The sequence below is a fragment of the Ursus arctos genome, unplaced genomic scaffold (assembly GCF_023065955.2).
Source record: "Ursus arctos isolate Adak ecotype North America unplaced genomic scaffold, UrsArc2.0 scaffold_9, whole genome shotgun sequence".
In the NCBI taxonomy this organism is placed as follows: Eukaryota; Metazoa; Chordata; class Mammalia; order Carnivora; family Ursidae; genus Ursus; species Ursus arctos.
In genome coordinates this window covers 4,762,201-4,777,738 of record NW_026623111.1, presented here as the reverse complement: position 1 = coordinate 4,777,738, position 15,538 = coordinate 4,762,201, and the positions used below count along the sequence as shown (strand labels likewise).

At 59.4% G+C, this 15,538-nt stretch overlaps 1 protein-coding gene across 1 annotated transcript in view; it reads left to right on the top strand.

Annotated features, from left to right (window-relative positions):
* WFS1 (wolframin ER transmembrane glycoprotein) overlaps positions 1–6,070 on the top strand; it is a 31,166-nt gene extending 25,096 nt beyond the window's left edge. The window contains exon 8 of the mRNA XM_026514367.4: positions 3,503–6,070. Coding sequence (XP_026370152.2) covers positions 3,503–5,311 — 1,809 coding nt within the window. The 3' untranslated portion in view covers positions 5,312–6,070. The remainder of the gene's footprint in view (positions 1–3,502) is intronic.
* The last annotated feature ends 9,468 nt before the right edge of the window (positions 6,071–15,538 follow it).

Here is a 15,538-nt window from a genome sequence, read left to right as displayed (position 1 = left end):
GGATGTGGAGGCTCAGATCGGGCGCCATCCGGATGGGGAGGCCGACTCGGAAACCGCGTGGAGATGCCGCGGCCCAGGGTGGCCGGCATGGTGGCCACACTTGGGACCATTGGGCTGAGGGAGTTCCCCCGAGGACAGGCGCTGTGTCCGGGGTGAAATTCTGAGCCGCAGGCCAGGAGGGCCAAGGAGCTTGACCCAGGGAGCTCAAAACTGTTGTCGCAGGTCCGCTTGGGCAGGCCTGGGCTAAGTGCATTCGCAGATGGACGCTGTTAGTTTCCCTAGAACATGAGAGAAGGAGGGTGGAGCGCTTGCCATGGTTCTTGGCCAAGAGGAGGCTTTCCCCAAATGCCAGCGAGGGTCCAAGGTGAAAGGGTGAGCCCGGAGAACTATGGGCAGGCCGCGTGGCTGTCCCAGCGTAGTTGCTAACAGTGCCCGCTTTCAAGGCAGCCTGGTTGGGACGGTAAATTATGTCACCCTTCTTATGGGTGACAAGCTCAGGGCTGTCCAAACGTCTGAGAGTCCTTTTTGGGAAAAGAGATTTAAAGTATTCCAACAAGAAGTAAACGAGGCTCTGTTTTCTTTCGGTTTTTGAAATTGTCAGACTACTTTAATGCCTTTACGGTTTGTCTCATTGAAAGTCTTTTGTAAAAGAGATGGTCAGTCCTAGCAGGCGTCTCCAAAACCAAAGGCTGTTCCAGCTTTTCATCGCCTGTCGGAGCCAGAGGAAGGGCAGCACGCTCGTCTTCCCGCCCCCACGAAGTGCCAGGCGCCACTAGAGTGGTGTGACTCCCACAGCCCGCTCCAGGCTCTGGGCCCCGCGCTGCTCCAGCCCTTTGCGGCAGATGAAACCCTCGTAAGAGTAAATTTAGTAATATTTAAAAATCCACAGTCTCACAGAGTCATTGGGAAGTCCCGGTGTGCACACTTTCACTTGGGTCTGAGCCGAGTCGGGTTGAGATGGCCTTGCTGTGACCTGCCTGGTGACAGGCGCTGTCCTGTCATAGAACTGACTCCCTGCTCATTTTTTAAAAACTTCTTTCCTGCTCAGAAAACAGCTCGTTTTAATTTGTTGGACTTGGTCTACAGAAAAGGTTTTCAGTTTCCCAGCTGGGTGGGGCCCCAAGTGCAGGGCTTGGCTGGAAGCTACCGAGGGCCGAGTGGGGGCCCTGAAAGGAGGGGACTCCCTGGTCCTAGTGGCCCGGGCACCTCCATGTACAGACAGAGGCCGGACATCACTGGACATCATGTTCGAGAAGCTTCGTGGTCTTTTTTTTTTTTAATTCAGTTAACATGTAGTTTCAGATGTAGAGGTCAGTTGTTCATCAGTTGTGTATAATACCCAGGGCTCCTCGCATCACGTGCCCTCCTTAATGCCCGTCACCCAGTTACCCCGTCCCCTACCCCCCTCCCCTCCAGCAACCCTCAGTTTGTTTCCTGTGGTTAAGAGGCTCTCATGGTTTGTCTCCCTCTCTGGTTTCCTCTTATTTTACTTTTCCCTCCCTTCCCCTATGATCCTCTGTTTCGTTTCTTAAATTCCACATACGAGTGAAATCACGTGATAATTGTCTTTCTCTGATTGACTTACTTTGCTTAGCATAATACTCTCCAGTTCCATCCAGATTTTTTTTCCTTCCCCCCCCCCCAGAAGCTTCATTGTCTTTTAAAGAACATCAGATTCATTTTCAGGCGCGGGCTGCTTGCACGGAGGAGGACGGTGAGCTACAGCAGCCCCAGGGGACGCCTGTGGTCCGTCCTGCCGCTGGCCCGGCCGCCTCTCGGGATTAGCTGCACTGGTGCGGCTGACGCACTCCGGGACTCCGAGCCCGGCCGCTCTGGCTCTGTGTCCGAGGGGCCCTCCCAGGGGAAGCCTGGCGCGAGTCCGTGTTCCCAGCCGCTCAGAAGTACCCGCCAAGGCTCACATTCCGGGGCCCGAAACTCGCTAGTGCCCATCCCCGGTCACGTGGGAGGGTGGTGGCTGTGTTCGTGGCAGGTGAGCTGCAGGGGGCCTTTTGTTCACTTCCTGGCTTGTTTTAGAACGAGAGTAAGTGGGCTGTCACAAACGTGTAAGAAGGAATGCAGCTGTTCACACACGTATGTGTCTGGACAGGCGGGCACACACCAATGTTCTTTAATATCTCCAACTCCTGTGTGAGCCCGGCTTCCTCTCCTCTGTGGAAAACGCGCTATCCAGTTGCTTCCGGGTCATCTTGAGTTGACAGCCAAGGCATTTGGACAGATGACAGCCACATCCGGGTGTGGTCACTCGGTTATGCTCCCCCAGGATCCCCCTCACTGGCCAGTCTTCTCCACGCTCTGGCCGGGCAGAAGCGGCCGAGGCCATGCTGCCCACCTCCCGGGGCGGTGGTGGGCGTCCGTCGCATAGCCCCTCTGAGGAGCTCCGGGCAGCAGCCAGGCTTCCCTAACCCCACACGTGGGCGATCTTGTGCAGTCAAGGGTCCACGCCTTTGCCCCTCCAGACACACCCTGCCCTCCACACCACACCACCTGAGGGCTGGCACCTCCAGCCTCTCTCTCGTTTCCCTGAGCCCTGGCAGGGCTGGAAGCCTCTAGGAGTTCTGCACAGGTGTGGAGTCCGGCCCGGGTGGCAGAATCAGCCCCTGCCTCCTCCCCTAGGCTGCACCCCTGCTCGCCTCCCCCACATCCCTCATTCATCCTTTGCTGTGTGACATCTGAGGGTCACCCTGCCCTTTGCCCTGGGTGCAGATTGCGGGAGTGGCCGTGGGGGTTGTGTGTCTGTTCGGAGCAGGACGGGTGTGTGTAGGTGGGTGGTAGCAGGCAGCTGCTTCTCGGGGTCCCCTGCCACGAGCGAGCACGTCTCCTCTGGCCCCTTACAGATGAATCGTCTCCATTTGGTTATGACATGCCGAGCCCCCGGTTCACATTTACAGGGAGCTTTCCTTCTGGAGTCCCCACACCCGCCACCACCCCTGGGACCGTTCAGAGCCCTTCATGGGCTTGAAAGTATTGGTTCCTCTGCCCTTAGCAGACTGGGGGGCTGAGGCTCGGGAGGGCAGCCCTTGCTGCAGGGGTGGCCAGGTCAGAAGCCCCGCTCCCACGCTGGCAGCCAGGGCTCCTGTGTCCACCAGCGAGGCCCTGTGGGAAGGGAGGAGGGGAGCCAGGTGCGTTCCTCCAGGTGCTTGAGGTCTGGAAGGGGACACTGGCTCGCAGGAGTCCAGAAACCCTGGCAGAAGGTTGGGACAGAAGGGGAGCCAGGGGATGGGCTCCAGGGGCCTAGAGGAGAGAAGCAGGACCTGCAGGACTGGGTGGGACTGAGGGAGGGTCGGTCTAGACTGTAGAGCCTGGGGAAGACGTCGCTTCGTGGACAGGGTGTTGACAGGGGAAGGACCCGCTGGGACCAGGGGCTCGGGGGCGAGCTGTTCACTTCGAGCAGAGCTCAGGTGCTTGGCGGAGTGTCGAGGACAGGGGCGGGGCTCCTGGACTGACTTGCTTCCGAAGCCCCGTCTTTGTCTCCGCCCCCCAGGTGGTCAAGTACCCCTTGCACGCCATCATGGAGATCAAGGAGTACCTGATCGATATGGCCTCCCGGGCGGGCGTGCACTGGCTGTCCACCATCGTGCCCACCCACCACATCAACGCCCTCATCTTCTTCTTCATCATCAGCAACCTGACCATCGACTTCTTCGCCCTCTTCATCCCCCTGGTCGTCTTCTACCTGTCCTTCGTCTCCATGGTGATCTGCACCCTCAAGGTGTTCCAGGACAGCAGGGCCTGGGAGAGCTTCCGCACCCTCACGGGCCTGCTCCTGCGCTTCGAGCCCAACCTGGACGTGGAGCAGGCCGAGGTGAACTTCGGCTGGAACCACCTGGAGCCCTACCTGCACTTCCTGCTGTCCGTCTTCTTCGTCATCTTCTCCTTCCCCATCGCCAGCAAGGACTGCATCCCCTGCTCGGAGCTGGCCGTCGTGTCCGTCTTCTTCACCGCCACCAGCTACATGAGCCTGAGCGCCTCCGCCGAGCCCTACACCCGGAGGGCCCTGGTGACCGAGGTGGCCGCCGGCCTGCTCTCCCTGCTGCCCACGCTGCCCTTCGACTGGCGCCACCTGAAGCTCCTGGGCCAGACCTTCTTCTCCGTGCCCGTCGGCCCGTTCGTCGTCCTGAACGCCAGCCTCCCCTGCCTGCTCTACGTCTACCTGCTGTACCTCTTCTTCCGCATGGCGCGGCTGAGGAATTTCAAGGGCACCTACTGCTACCTGGTGCCCTACCTGGTCTGCTTCATGTGGTGCGAGCTGTCCGTGGTCATCCTGCTCGAGTCCACTGGCCTGGGGCTCGTCCGCGCCTCCATGGGCTACTTCCTCTTCCTGTTCGCCCTCCCGATCCTGGCGGCCGGCCTGGCGCTGATGGGCCTGGTGCACTTTGCCCGCTGGTTCCTGTCCCTGGAGCTCACCAAGATCGCCGTCACCGTGGTGGCGTGCAGCGTGCCCCTGCTGGTCCGCTGGTGGACCAAGGCCAGCTTCTCGGTGGTGGAGATGGTCAAGTCGCTGACGCGCAGCTCCATCGTCAAGCTCATCCTGGTGTGGGTCTCGGCCGTCATGCTCTTCTGCTGGTTCTATGTGTACCGGTCGGAGGGCATGAAGGTCTACAACTCCACGCTGACCTGGCAGCAGTACGGCTTCCTGTGCGGGCCCCGCGCCTGGAAGGAGACCAACATGGCCCGCACCCAGATCCTGTGCAGCCACCTGGAGGGCCACCGGGTCACGTGGACGGGCCGCTTCAAGTACGTCCGGGTGACGGAGATCGACAACAGCGCTGAGTCGGCCATCAACATGCTCCCGTTCTTCATCGGCGACTGGATGCGCTGTCTCTACGGCGACGCCTACCCCGCCTGCAGCCCCGGCAACGCGTCCACGGCCGAGGAGGAGCTCTGCCGCCTCAAGCAGCTGGCCAAGCACCCCTGCCACATCAAGAAGTTCGACCGCTACAAGTTCGAGATCACGGTGGGCATGCCGTACAGAGGCGCCAACGGCTCCCGCAGCCCGGAGGAGGACGACGTCACCAAGGACATCGTGCTGCGGGCCAGCGGCGAATTCAAGGACGTGCTGCTCGGCCTGCGCCAGGGCAGCCTCATCGAGTTCAGCACCGTCCTCGAGGGCCGCCTGGGCAGCAAGTGGCCCGTCTTCGAGCTCAAGGCCATCAGCTGCCTCAACTGCATGGCCCAGCTGTCACCCGCCAGGCGGCACGTGAAGATCGAGCGCGACTGGCGCAGCACCGTGCACGGAGCGGTCAAGTTCGCCTTCGACTTCTTCTTCTTCCCGTTCCTGTCGGCGGCGTGAGGGCACGGCCCCCGCCCAAGGAGCTGTCAGTGCATGTCACCATCAGGACCTGACCCCGTGTGGCCCCCCCAGCCAGACGGCACGACACTAACTCTGAGTGCGTGTGTGTGTGTGCGCGTGCGTGTGCAGACGCAGTGCTTGGAGACCTCGTCACGTGCAGCCTGCTCACACCCCTGAGAGCGCCAGCTCTGTGCCCCTGGGACGCCCGGCGTCGTGGGAATTGCATGCAGGGTGTTGACCCACGGTGCCGACCTCGCAGAGCGAAGCTGGTGCCCCGCCCCGAAGAGCACTTTACAGATGAGCTTCTCCCGCCTCCACTTCCAAGACCCCCCTCGCCGGCCCTGTTTCCTTTTGTGTCAGATTTGTTTTTCAAAGAACCACACGTGCTGCTGGGTGAAGTCGGTGATGGCATTTCTTATTTATTCGGTCCCTGCTAAGCCTTGACAGCTGTTCGCCGGTCTGGGGCCGACGCAGGGCTGCCTGAGCCCGTCAGCCCCTGATCCTGGCACTCGGAGGCGGGGGAGGTGGCGGCTCTGGGCAGGGCGTGTTCGCGGGGAGCTCTGGCTCCCACAGCCCACCTTGGGCTCTCCTGTCGAGCGGGTGTGGGTGAGTTCATGAGGGTCTGGATGTATCCACGGGAACTAGGAAATGGGAAGAATCTGGAATGTGGAGCGCTCAGAAGAGCCTGGCCATGTTCTGTACTGGGAAGCAGAAAGTGAAGGTCCTAAAGCAGCCAAAATAAACGTTTCATGAAATCTACTGTTTGTCTTTTCTTTATTTAAAAAAAACTCTTGTACGTTTGTGACACTTGCACTGAACTCACTAAAGGGAATTACGAAGAGCAGAACTGACATTCTCAGTCAGCGTGCAGACCCTGGTGCGGCCTCCCGGCCAATCCCCCCCTCCCCCAGTGTCATCCACGGCTGCCCCGCTGTGCATGGGGTCCTACCAGGGGAGGAGCCCGCGTGGCCTCAGGGATCTGTGAGACTCCAGGCACCTATCAGAGGGCACACGTGGTTATCATGGTGTGGATCAGCCACCCCGTTGGCAAGAAGTTGGTGAGCCATAGCCCTCGTTCAGTGATGCGCAATGATAATTCCACAGAAATACAGTCAACTCGAGCCATTTAGGGGCGCTAGAGCAGCTTGGGTCCCTCCGTGAACTTAGTGCCCCCTCACATAGGGACCTGTGTCTGAGTCCCTCGGGTCTCGTGTTTCTTCCCTGACGGTGAGGACAAAGCCGCCACGCCGCTCCTCCCCAGTGGTGGACCCCCGATGAGCCGTGGGTCCGCGTCTTTGCAGAGGTCAGGAGACCTATGTTCTTTCTGTGGTTTGGAGACCTTGCACTGACCTTCAGGGGGTGGCTGCCTCTGTTTTCTGTGAATGTGGCCCATCTGGCCATGGCAGGTGGCAGCTGCACCCCTACCGGGTTAACTCCTGTGTCACCCGGGGGTCTGCCCGAAATCCCACACACTGGGCGTGCTCGCGGGGTGGCATCCCTCTGTGCCGGGTTTGCTCCTGGCTTCCTTCCCTGGGCAGTGAGAGGAGGTGAGAGGTCAGCCCATCCCCCTCTCTGATCCCACAGATTTGCGAGGCCACGAATGCATTCACAGTGTGTCTTTGACTCCCAGACCCCCCCCGATGGTCCAGAGAGGGGGGAACGCGGGTGACCTTATGTGATCCTTGCACTCGGAGCGGGGAGGTACAGGGACAACCCTGATGCATGGAGAAGACAGATTCAGAGACGGGGTCACACTGCATACTAGCGGCGGGGCCAGGGTTGCACTGAGATCTGGCCCCTGGGCCACCATGCTGCTGCTCGGCCCCCAGCAGAGCTGCCTGCCCAGTGCAGGGAGTGGCGCGGTCTCGGGGGATCACCCTAGTTTGGGGGTTGGACCCCAGGCCTACTGGCTCCATCACAAACCCCTGCACGGCCAGCAGTGGTTCAGTCCCTGTCCCCAGGCCTGTGCCCCGATCTGCAGAACAGACAGTCTGGGCTGGGCCCGTGGTTTCCAAAACTTAGCCATGAAACCCTTTCTCAACTACATGTTGTACAGAACTCTACAGAGTGAAGAAGGTGTTATTTATAAATTCGGATGGGACAGGAGCCGCACCGCCTGGTGTGAATCCCACGCCTGTGCCTTCCCAGCTGTCTGACCTTGGGCACGGTCAAGCTTTCCAGGCCTGTACCTTCAGACCCTCACTGCGCGACCTGTAAGGGCCCTTCGAGCTTTTTAATAAATTTGGGGTGCTGGGGTGGCTCAGTCGGTTGAGTCCGACTCTTGGTTTCAGCGCAGGTCATGATCTCAGTGTCCTGGGATCCAGCCCTGAGTTGGGCTCGGCGCTCAGCGTTGGGTCAGCTTGTCCCTCTCCCTCTGCTCCTCCTCCTATTCCCTCCCTCCCTCTCTCTCCATCATAAATAAAATCTTAAAAAAAAAAGAAACTTCACGAAAATAGCCATGTTTAGGTTGGGACTGATCACGTGGGCCTGGTGTCAGGATGACCCGCCTGCAGCCCGCCCCCCTCCCCCACCAGGCGCCCCAGAACACGGTCCCGCCTTCTGTCCTGCATCACAGGTTTAACTCCTCGGGGCTGCACGTCCAGAAAAGCTTGGCCGATACCTAAAACGTTCCTTATTTAACTTAACTAATGAGCCTAGGATGCACCTGTTGCCACCCACGAGCAAATATTTATTGCAGATGCTGTCATTCCACAGTCTGAGTCAGACCCAGGTCCCACCCCCAGGAGAGTCACGTAGGTCAGACGTGCGTGGCCCTCATTCCGTCAGAAGGGCCCCCCTTCCTTCAGACCCAGGAGGCAGGGAGGCAAGCACTCCAGCTTGGGGTGGGATCGGGGTCAGGAGGCTTCTGGGAGGACAGGGTGTTCCCCATTCTGATAGCAAGGGAGGGACTGAGTTGGAGAGGTCAGAGGTCTACGCATCATTCGGGGCACCCACGGGACGGCGTCGGGCGTGGCCCAGGAGGCCATGGCTTCCTGGACACAGCTTCAGGTCCGGAGGCCCAGTTGGATGGGCACCTGGGTCCTTCGAGTGGCTGGGAAGCCCTCTTGGCTCCAAAGCCAGGGCCCCAGTAAGACCCCGAAAGGCCATCCTCCACTTCTCCTCTGACCTGGCCGACTGTGAGCCGTTCGGTTCTGGACACTTGCTCTTTGGACTGCTTCCAGGGAGCCGTAACCATCAGAATGCCCTTGGCCCCTGTGGTGCCGGGGCTCCCTGACATGCTGGCTGTCCTGCTTTCCTGTCGATAACCGGGCTGCTGCCACCTGGCCCAAGACCAGTGGCAGGCTCATGGAGGCATTTGCCAAGCTCATGCTGCTGGGGGCCTAGGGTCCCCCGAAACAGGTTTCAGAGCTGGGCCGTGGGTCTGGCACGTCGTTCCCATGAAGTCACTGGGGCTACACACAGCGGTCCCACGTAACCCCCACATGATAATTCACGTATGCGCATCGTTTGGCATCATGGGCAGGACATGCCGCACGTCACCAGGCTAGGAGGGCACAGAGCTGGGATGGCAACCACGTCCCGCTCTTTTTCCTGGGGCCACGAAGAAATCACGTCGTCCTGGGGCTTAAACTCCCTCCACAACACGGCCCAAAGCGGCCGTCCCTCAGGCCTTCGGGGAGAGTCAGGGGCCACGGGCTGTCAGTCAACCCGTGTCTGACCTCCTGCTGGGCCCACTGTCCAGGGCTCTGGGGGTGCCAGGGAGGGTCTACGCTTGCGGGGGCGGAGGGATGGTCTGGTCATGCTTCCGGGGACCAATGACACCGGGAAGCTGCCCACGAAAGACCTACTTGGGTGGCACAAAGAACCATGAGGTCTTGTTGGAGTGTCGAGCTGACAGAGGCGGGCGCACACCCCATGGCAGGAACAGACATGTCCGTGTGTGACAGACCGTGGGCGGTGGGCCTGGCATGGGCGCCCCTCCCCCCGGACCCTTGTGGCTCTTTCCCGGTCCACTTTCTCTTCCTTCCCTCTCCTTCCTGTCCAGCTTGGAGGCAGAAGTGCCCGTCAGCACCCCGAATCCTCGACGGCACAGCACAGCCCTGGGGGGGGGAGCCCTGCCGTCCACATTCTGCCTCCCCGACCTCGACGTCACTGCTGACCCTGACCGGTGCGGCCTCACCCGTGACCCCGCAGCTCAGCGTTGCTGGCCACCCGCCCACAGCTGGAACTTGGTGGTCTTTCTTCTGACTCCACAGCCCCAGGGACGCTCCTTGGGCCTCGGCTGATGGCCCGATCTCTCTGTGTCTCCCTAAACCCAGCACCCGAGGACTCGTCCCACTTGTCCTTTTCCCTTCCCAGCTGCCTCCTCCATTCTGACCCTGGGGGCCCCTCCCATGTGCGGCTTGTCCCAGGGTCCGGTCTCCCAGGGCCCCCATGGCTTCTGATGAAAACAGGCCCAGGCTCTTGGTTTTGTTTCTCAGTTACAGAGCATGAGGGTGGGGGAGGGGGGGCGTTGTGGAGGAGGAGGGAGAGGGAGAGCAGCAGACCCCTCACTGAGCCCCGAGCCTGATGCGGCCTCCCTCTCAGGACCCCGAGATCATGACCGGAGCCGAAACCAGCAGTCGGACGTGTAACCGACTGAGCCACGCAGGCGCCCGAGGCCCAGGCTCTTTGATGGTGAGCAGCCCACCCACGCAGGAGTGACAGGGCGTCAGATGTGGGCCAGCGACAGGGCTGGAGTCCCCGGGTCCTGGACCCCACTGCCCTTGCCCCGTGGTCAGGGAACATCCAGCTCCCCGCGAGCACAGGATGGCTGGGATGCTCCCGAGACGCCCCCCCCTCCCCCAGATGCCTCCTGCCCGGCTTCTCGTCCTTGAAAGTGGGGATTTTTCTTCCTTTTACCAAAACTCCCAGCCACCACCCCCCCCCCCCCCCCAGTCAGCCACGCGGGTCGCTGCTCTCCAGCTAGAGCCAGGCCGCAGGGCAGGCCCTGCTCCTCCTCCTGCGGCCTCACACACCCCTGCCCTCAGGCTGAAGCCCACACACGCAGGATGGTGGCCGGGCCCCTGCTCGCTCCTCCCTGATTCGCCTGCTCGTGCTCAGGTGGCAGCTTCAGAAAGTGGCCACGTTTTGTCCTGAGTGGGTGGCTAACCTGTGGGAGAATCATCAGTCAGGCGCTGATGCTGGCGTCCCTGAGGCAGGCCCGTGGGAGCTGGCGAGAGTCACACTGCGCGGGCGCCGCTGTCCTCTAGCCACGAGGACCATTTGGCGGCAGGTCACAGAAACGCCCGCGGCTTCTGGCGGACTGCGGCTTCTCTGGGAGTTGCTTGGGCTCGCGCACGGGCGGGAGCGCGCGCCACCCCATCCTTCTGCGGACACGACCGCTATGTCCCCCCGGCGCCCTCCTACGGTAGGAGCGTCTGACCGAGCCGGGCCCGTGGCTACCCGAGAAATAGCGCATTTTCCAGCCTCCCTTGCCTGGTACCTCATTTCCGGCCAGTGGGAGTGATCGCAGGGAACACGGGCCACTTCTAGGCCGAGGCCTTAAGGACAGAGGCATGTCCCGTGTCTGTTCTCCCTTGCCAGCCTTGCGGAGTGAAGCCCCCACAGACACTCGCAGTCACGGGGCTCACGTGGGCCTCCAGGCCATTCTTCGCTTGGCTCTCGAGAGGCAGGAGCCACGCGGCAACCCCCCGGCCAGAGGGGCAGGGCGCTCCCACTGACACCCCCAGGCACCCTGCGCGCACCGGGAGCAGGGATTTCCGGGGCCAGGGCCGAGCCCATTTCCAGCAGAGGGGAAGAGGCTGCTGGAGCTGTGCACGGCTGCAGGGAATCCAGATTTGGGCCAGCAGAGCCAGGGGTCCTGCGGAGACCCTCGGACCCCTAGACCAGCCTGAGCGGGTCAGCCTATGGCTCCGGGCTGCCGCTAAACCCCGTGCTCCCCACCCACCACCTCCCCCTCCTCCCCCCTCCCTCAGTGAGACCCCTCCTCATACTCAGCATGGGCATCGACTGACCCCGATGTCCCCTAGGGATGGCGGGGGCCACGATGCAGGCTTCCGCAGGGCTGCACTGAAGGTGGGCTGCCCGTGGGAGGGACCAGCAATGATGTCATTAACGGGCTCCCAGGGAGCTCGGGCTACGGGCTGACCACTTACGCAAAGATTTTCTCGTTTAACCCACACCACCCCCCGGAGCCAGGTACTGTCACTCTCCACGCTTTGCAGATGAGAAAACTGAGAAGCAGCACAGAGGTGGGGGTGGGGGTAACATCCCCAGGATCCACGGCCCCCACCAAGGCCAGGAGGTGAGTGCCAGCAGCTGGGCTCCAGTGCCCGGCTCGGATTCACGGAGCATCCGCTCACACAGTGGGTGCCCAGAGGCCAAGGAGCGACTGACTCAGTAGACTTGCCAAAAGAAAAGGTGATCCTTCCGAGGTGAGGTTATTTCTTATTTGGCACGTGTGTGAACGAGACGGTCATCAGCACCTCTCACAGGCTTTGCAGATGAATTAAACGGATGATTCACTGCTCCAAACCTTCACATCTATTTTGCGTGTTTAGACTTTTATTTTTTGCATAATTCTAATAATGGATTCGTTTTCATTTTCATTTTTACTTTTGACCTAATACTGCCGCTGCCTTTTGCAGCTTTCAGCCCCTCCCTGAAACTCATCATGTCATCTGACTGCGTGGGCCCCGTGGAAATGTGAACAGTCTCCAGGTAGAGATAATGGGACTTTGTTTTTTAAAAAAAGGACACGGCTGTTTGAAATGAATCACTCACGACCTGGGCAATTATTTCGAGCACGAAAAGCTTTTTTGTTGCTAGGAAACCACCCCAGAGCTGATAAGCCTTTGTTCAAGTTTTTCTCACATGGCTAACTTCTGCAGGTGGCCCTGAAAAGTAATCTGGGAGAAACAGAACACTGGGGTGCCAGATCTTTCCTTCCAGAAGGAAGTGAGAAGGGGCGAAAGTCAATTGCTCCACACACAGGTTTTGCTTTTCCTGCTCTCCAGAAAGGCACTGTTTTCCTATTTAATTAACAGAATAACCTGTCTTTTGAGGATGGCGGAGTCCTCTGATGAGCTTTATTTTTTTTTTTTAAGATTTTGTTAATTTATTCTATCGAGAGAGACTGAATGAGTGCGAGAGAGAGAGCGACGGGAGCAGAAGGAGAGGGACAAACAGACGCGCAGCGTGGAGTCTGACCCAGGGCTCAATCCCAGGACGCCGAGATGACAACCAACCCGAAATCCAGAGTCGGCCGCTCAACCGACTGAGGGACCCAGGCACCCCACCTCTGATGAGCTTAAAAAAGTTCCTATGCTGAATGAATCCAGCCCGAGATGCTGATGGCTGGGCCTCGAGGTTTGGGAGAGCTCCCTGGTGAGGCTGAGGGACACCTGACCCCGAGAGCCACCGGGAGACCAGCGGTGAGGGGGTCAGCTCACCTCCGCCTCCCAATCTCCACAGAGCTGGAAGAGCCCCTGGAATGTCAGTCGTCCAGAGGAGGGCACTTGGGCCCAGAGCAAGGGGGGACGGCCGACTAGGTCTCTACAGAGACACGGCACCTCCCACGTGGAGAGGCAGTGACGGTGGCTTTGTGGACATCAGCACCCTGAGTCTCTCGAAAACCCGTCGTGTGGTCGATGTCACTGTCACTGCTTTGTACATGAACCCTGGTTCAGAGAAGTGCGGTGGCTGGCTGGGACCCCTGTGGCAGCCAGCCTCCAGATGGCCGCCAGTGACCGCCAGCACCTCCTTCTTGCCCCGTGGCTCCAGGATCGGGCTATGTGATCAAAGGTGGCACCTGGGAGATTAGTTTATAGAAAGACCGTGGCTTTCAGCTTGGGCGCTCTCTCTCCTAGATCCGTCACCCTGGTGAGTAGGCCGTGCTGGGAACAGCCCTGGGGAGACACCCACATGGCAAGAAACCCAGGCCTCGAGCCTCATACGTGAGCCTGGAAACAGAACGTCCACCCCAGCCACTTATTCGAAGATGACAGCCACAGAGGAAGCCCTGAGCCAGAAACACCCAGCTCAGCGACCCCCGATTCCCGACTCTCAGAAACCATGTGAGACCATAAATGCCATTGCTTCAAACTGCTACACTGGGGGGCCATTTGTTACGTGGCAGCGGATAACAGATACAACCTATATGCTGGCCAGTGACAAGGCTGCGATTAAACCCAGGATGAAACCCGGGTCTCCTGTGGCTGCGCCCCCAGCCCACCCCCAGGCCAGCAGCCCTGACTCTTCCAGAATCTTGCCCCCAAGCCCCTTAAAAGTCCCCAGGTGCCTTCGAATGTTGTCATGGAGTCTACTAGGCTGTTGGATTTGCCGGCCGAGAGGGTGGCCCCACACTCTTTCCTTACTTGAATCAGTTGTATTTTTCTAGATGTTTTGATCACTCCTGCCTCAGTTTACTTTAATGAAGCTTATGGCAAGCGCAGTTTCTCTGCCCACGGGGCCGCAGCGATGTTCCAAGTCAGCCCAGAGCTAAGACAGATTGAAAAGATGCTGTGGGGTCACCTACACTGACTCCCGATCCCCTCTTGTCAATGCCACGCTCCTGCCAAAATCATCTGTCTTCTTGGTCAGAGACTCCCTGTTGTCCTGCTTGAGGAGGGCACCACCCAAATCCCCATCCCACCAGCCACGGGTTACGTGACTTGGGGTTTGGCAGACGCCCGAACCTCACTTCCTCATCAGTCCCTCTCAGGATTGGGGAAGATGAACAAGGAAGCGTACAGCAGGCCCCAGACCACAGCGGGGTTCCCCACCCTGACCCCCCCATCCGGCTCTTACAGCTGCTCTGACCCCCCGGACATGCGTTCCCCGGGCACTTTCCGACCTGGAGGACTTTACATTTAGGTTAAAACAAGGAAGCTGTGTGAATTTTGGTAAAAGGGCCCCCTTTTCAGCGAAAAGTAGCCAAAGTTCCCAGGCGGCAACTTTGGGGGGCACATAAATAAGGAATCCAGTACCGGAGGAATCATAAAGCTTTCTCTCGATTTCGCAGGCTGCATGCAGTCGGCCACCCTTGGCCCAGGAGTGTCAGTGCCGGAAGAACCGGGCTCTGAGGTCAAAACAGGATTGAGGTCAGACCCCAGCTCCAGAACCTACGACTGCACAGGACAAAAGCCTCAGACACCTGGGTTCTAGCTCTGCCTTTACTGTGTGGTCCTGGGCAAGTTCCCTAACCTCTCTGAGCCTCGAGTTTTTATCTCTAGAACAGGAGCAGTAATAGCACCTACCACGTGGGTCGACCGTGATATGAAACAATGACTGCAAAGGGCTGAGCGCAGTGCCTGGCCCGGAGCTGGTGGCCATCGGTGGTCACTAGCGTCGTCGTTACCATGTGGGCAGCGGGCCCTGGGCAGGTGTCCTAAATGTCCTGGGCTTCAGATAACTCCTCTGGGAAATCAAGACTGTAAGGAGCAGCATTCCAGAGTTGTTATGGGAGTCAGTGGGGACTACATCGCCCCTCATACCATCAGCAAGGTGTCAGCCGGGCAGTGTCCTGTCGAGGCTCCAGGGAGGAATCTACTCACGCCCTTCCCAGCCTGTGGGCGCCCGTGCTCCCGGGCCCGTGGACTGCCCCCTCCCCCATCTTCAGAGCCAACAATGGCAGATGGGACCCTCCTGCCACATTTGACCCTCCATCTCTTGTCTCCTCTCCCTCCGAGGTTCTCTGCTGACAAGGACTCATGTGACAGATGGGTCCCGCCTGATGACCCAGGATCACCTCTCATGTCAAGGTCACGCATGCACAGTCCCAAGCTGGTGCTTAGTCCGTGCTGGTTGTAGCTGGATTTGGTGGGGCTGAGACCACGACGTCCCTGACCATCCTCTGAACACCAACCGCGTGGCTGGCGTGTTTACATCTGAATTTGAATCCAGACTCCACCACTCCTTGGTTCTATGTATTTGGGTGCAGGTTAAATCACTTCACCTCTCTGAGCCCCAGTTTCTCCATCTGTAAAGTGGATGTAACAGCAGGACTCCCCTCTTCCGCTGCACAAGGGATAACATGAAGCCCAGACAAGTGTGTAGGTCAGACACGGTAATCATGTGAACGAGACTGTATGTGTGCAGCCCGGGGACAGTCCCACGCGGCTCAGTGATGGAGCTTTCACTATTGCGTCAGCTGTCCCAACAACACGGAGGAGCGGCATTGCCCCCCAGCTACACGTGTGGTTCAGAGAGGTCAGCCCAGTCCCAGGTCGCTTGATTCAAGATACACCCACCCGAGCAGTGCCT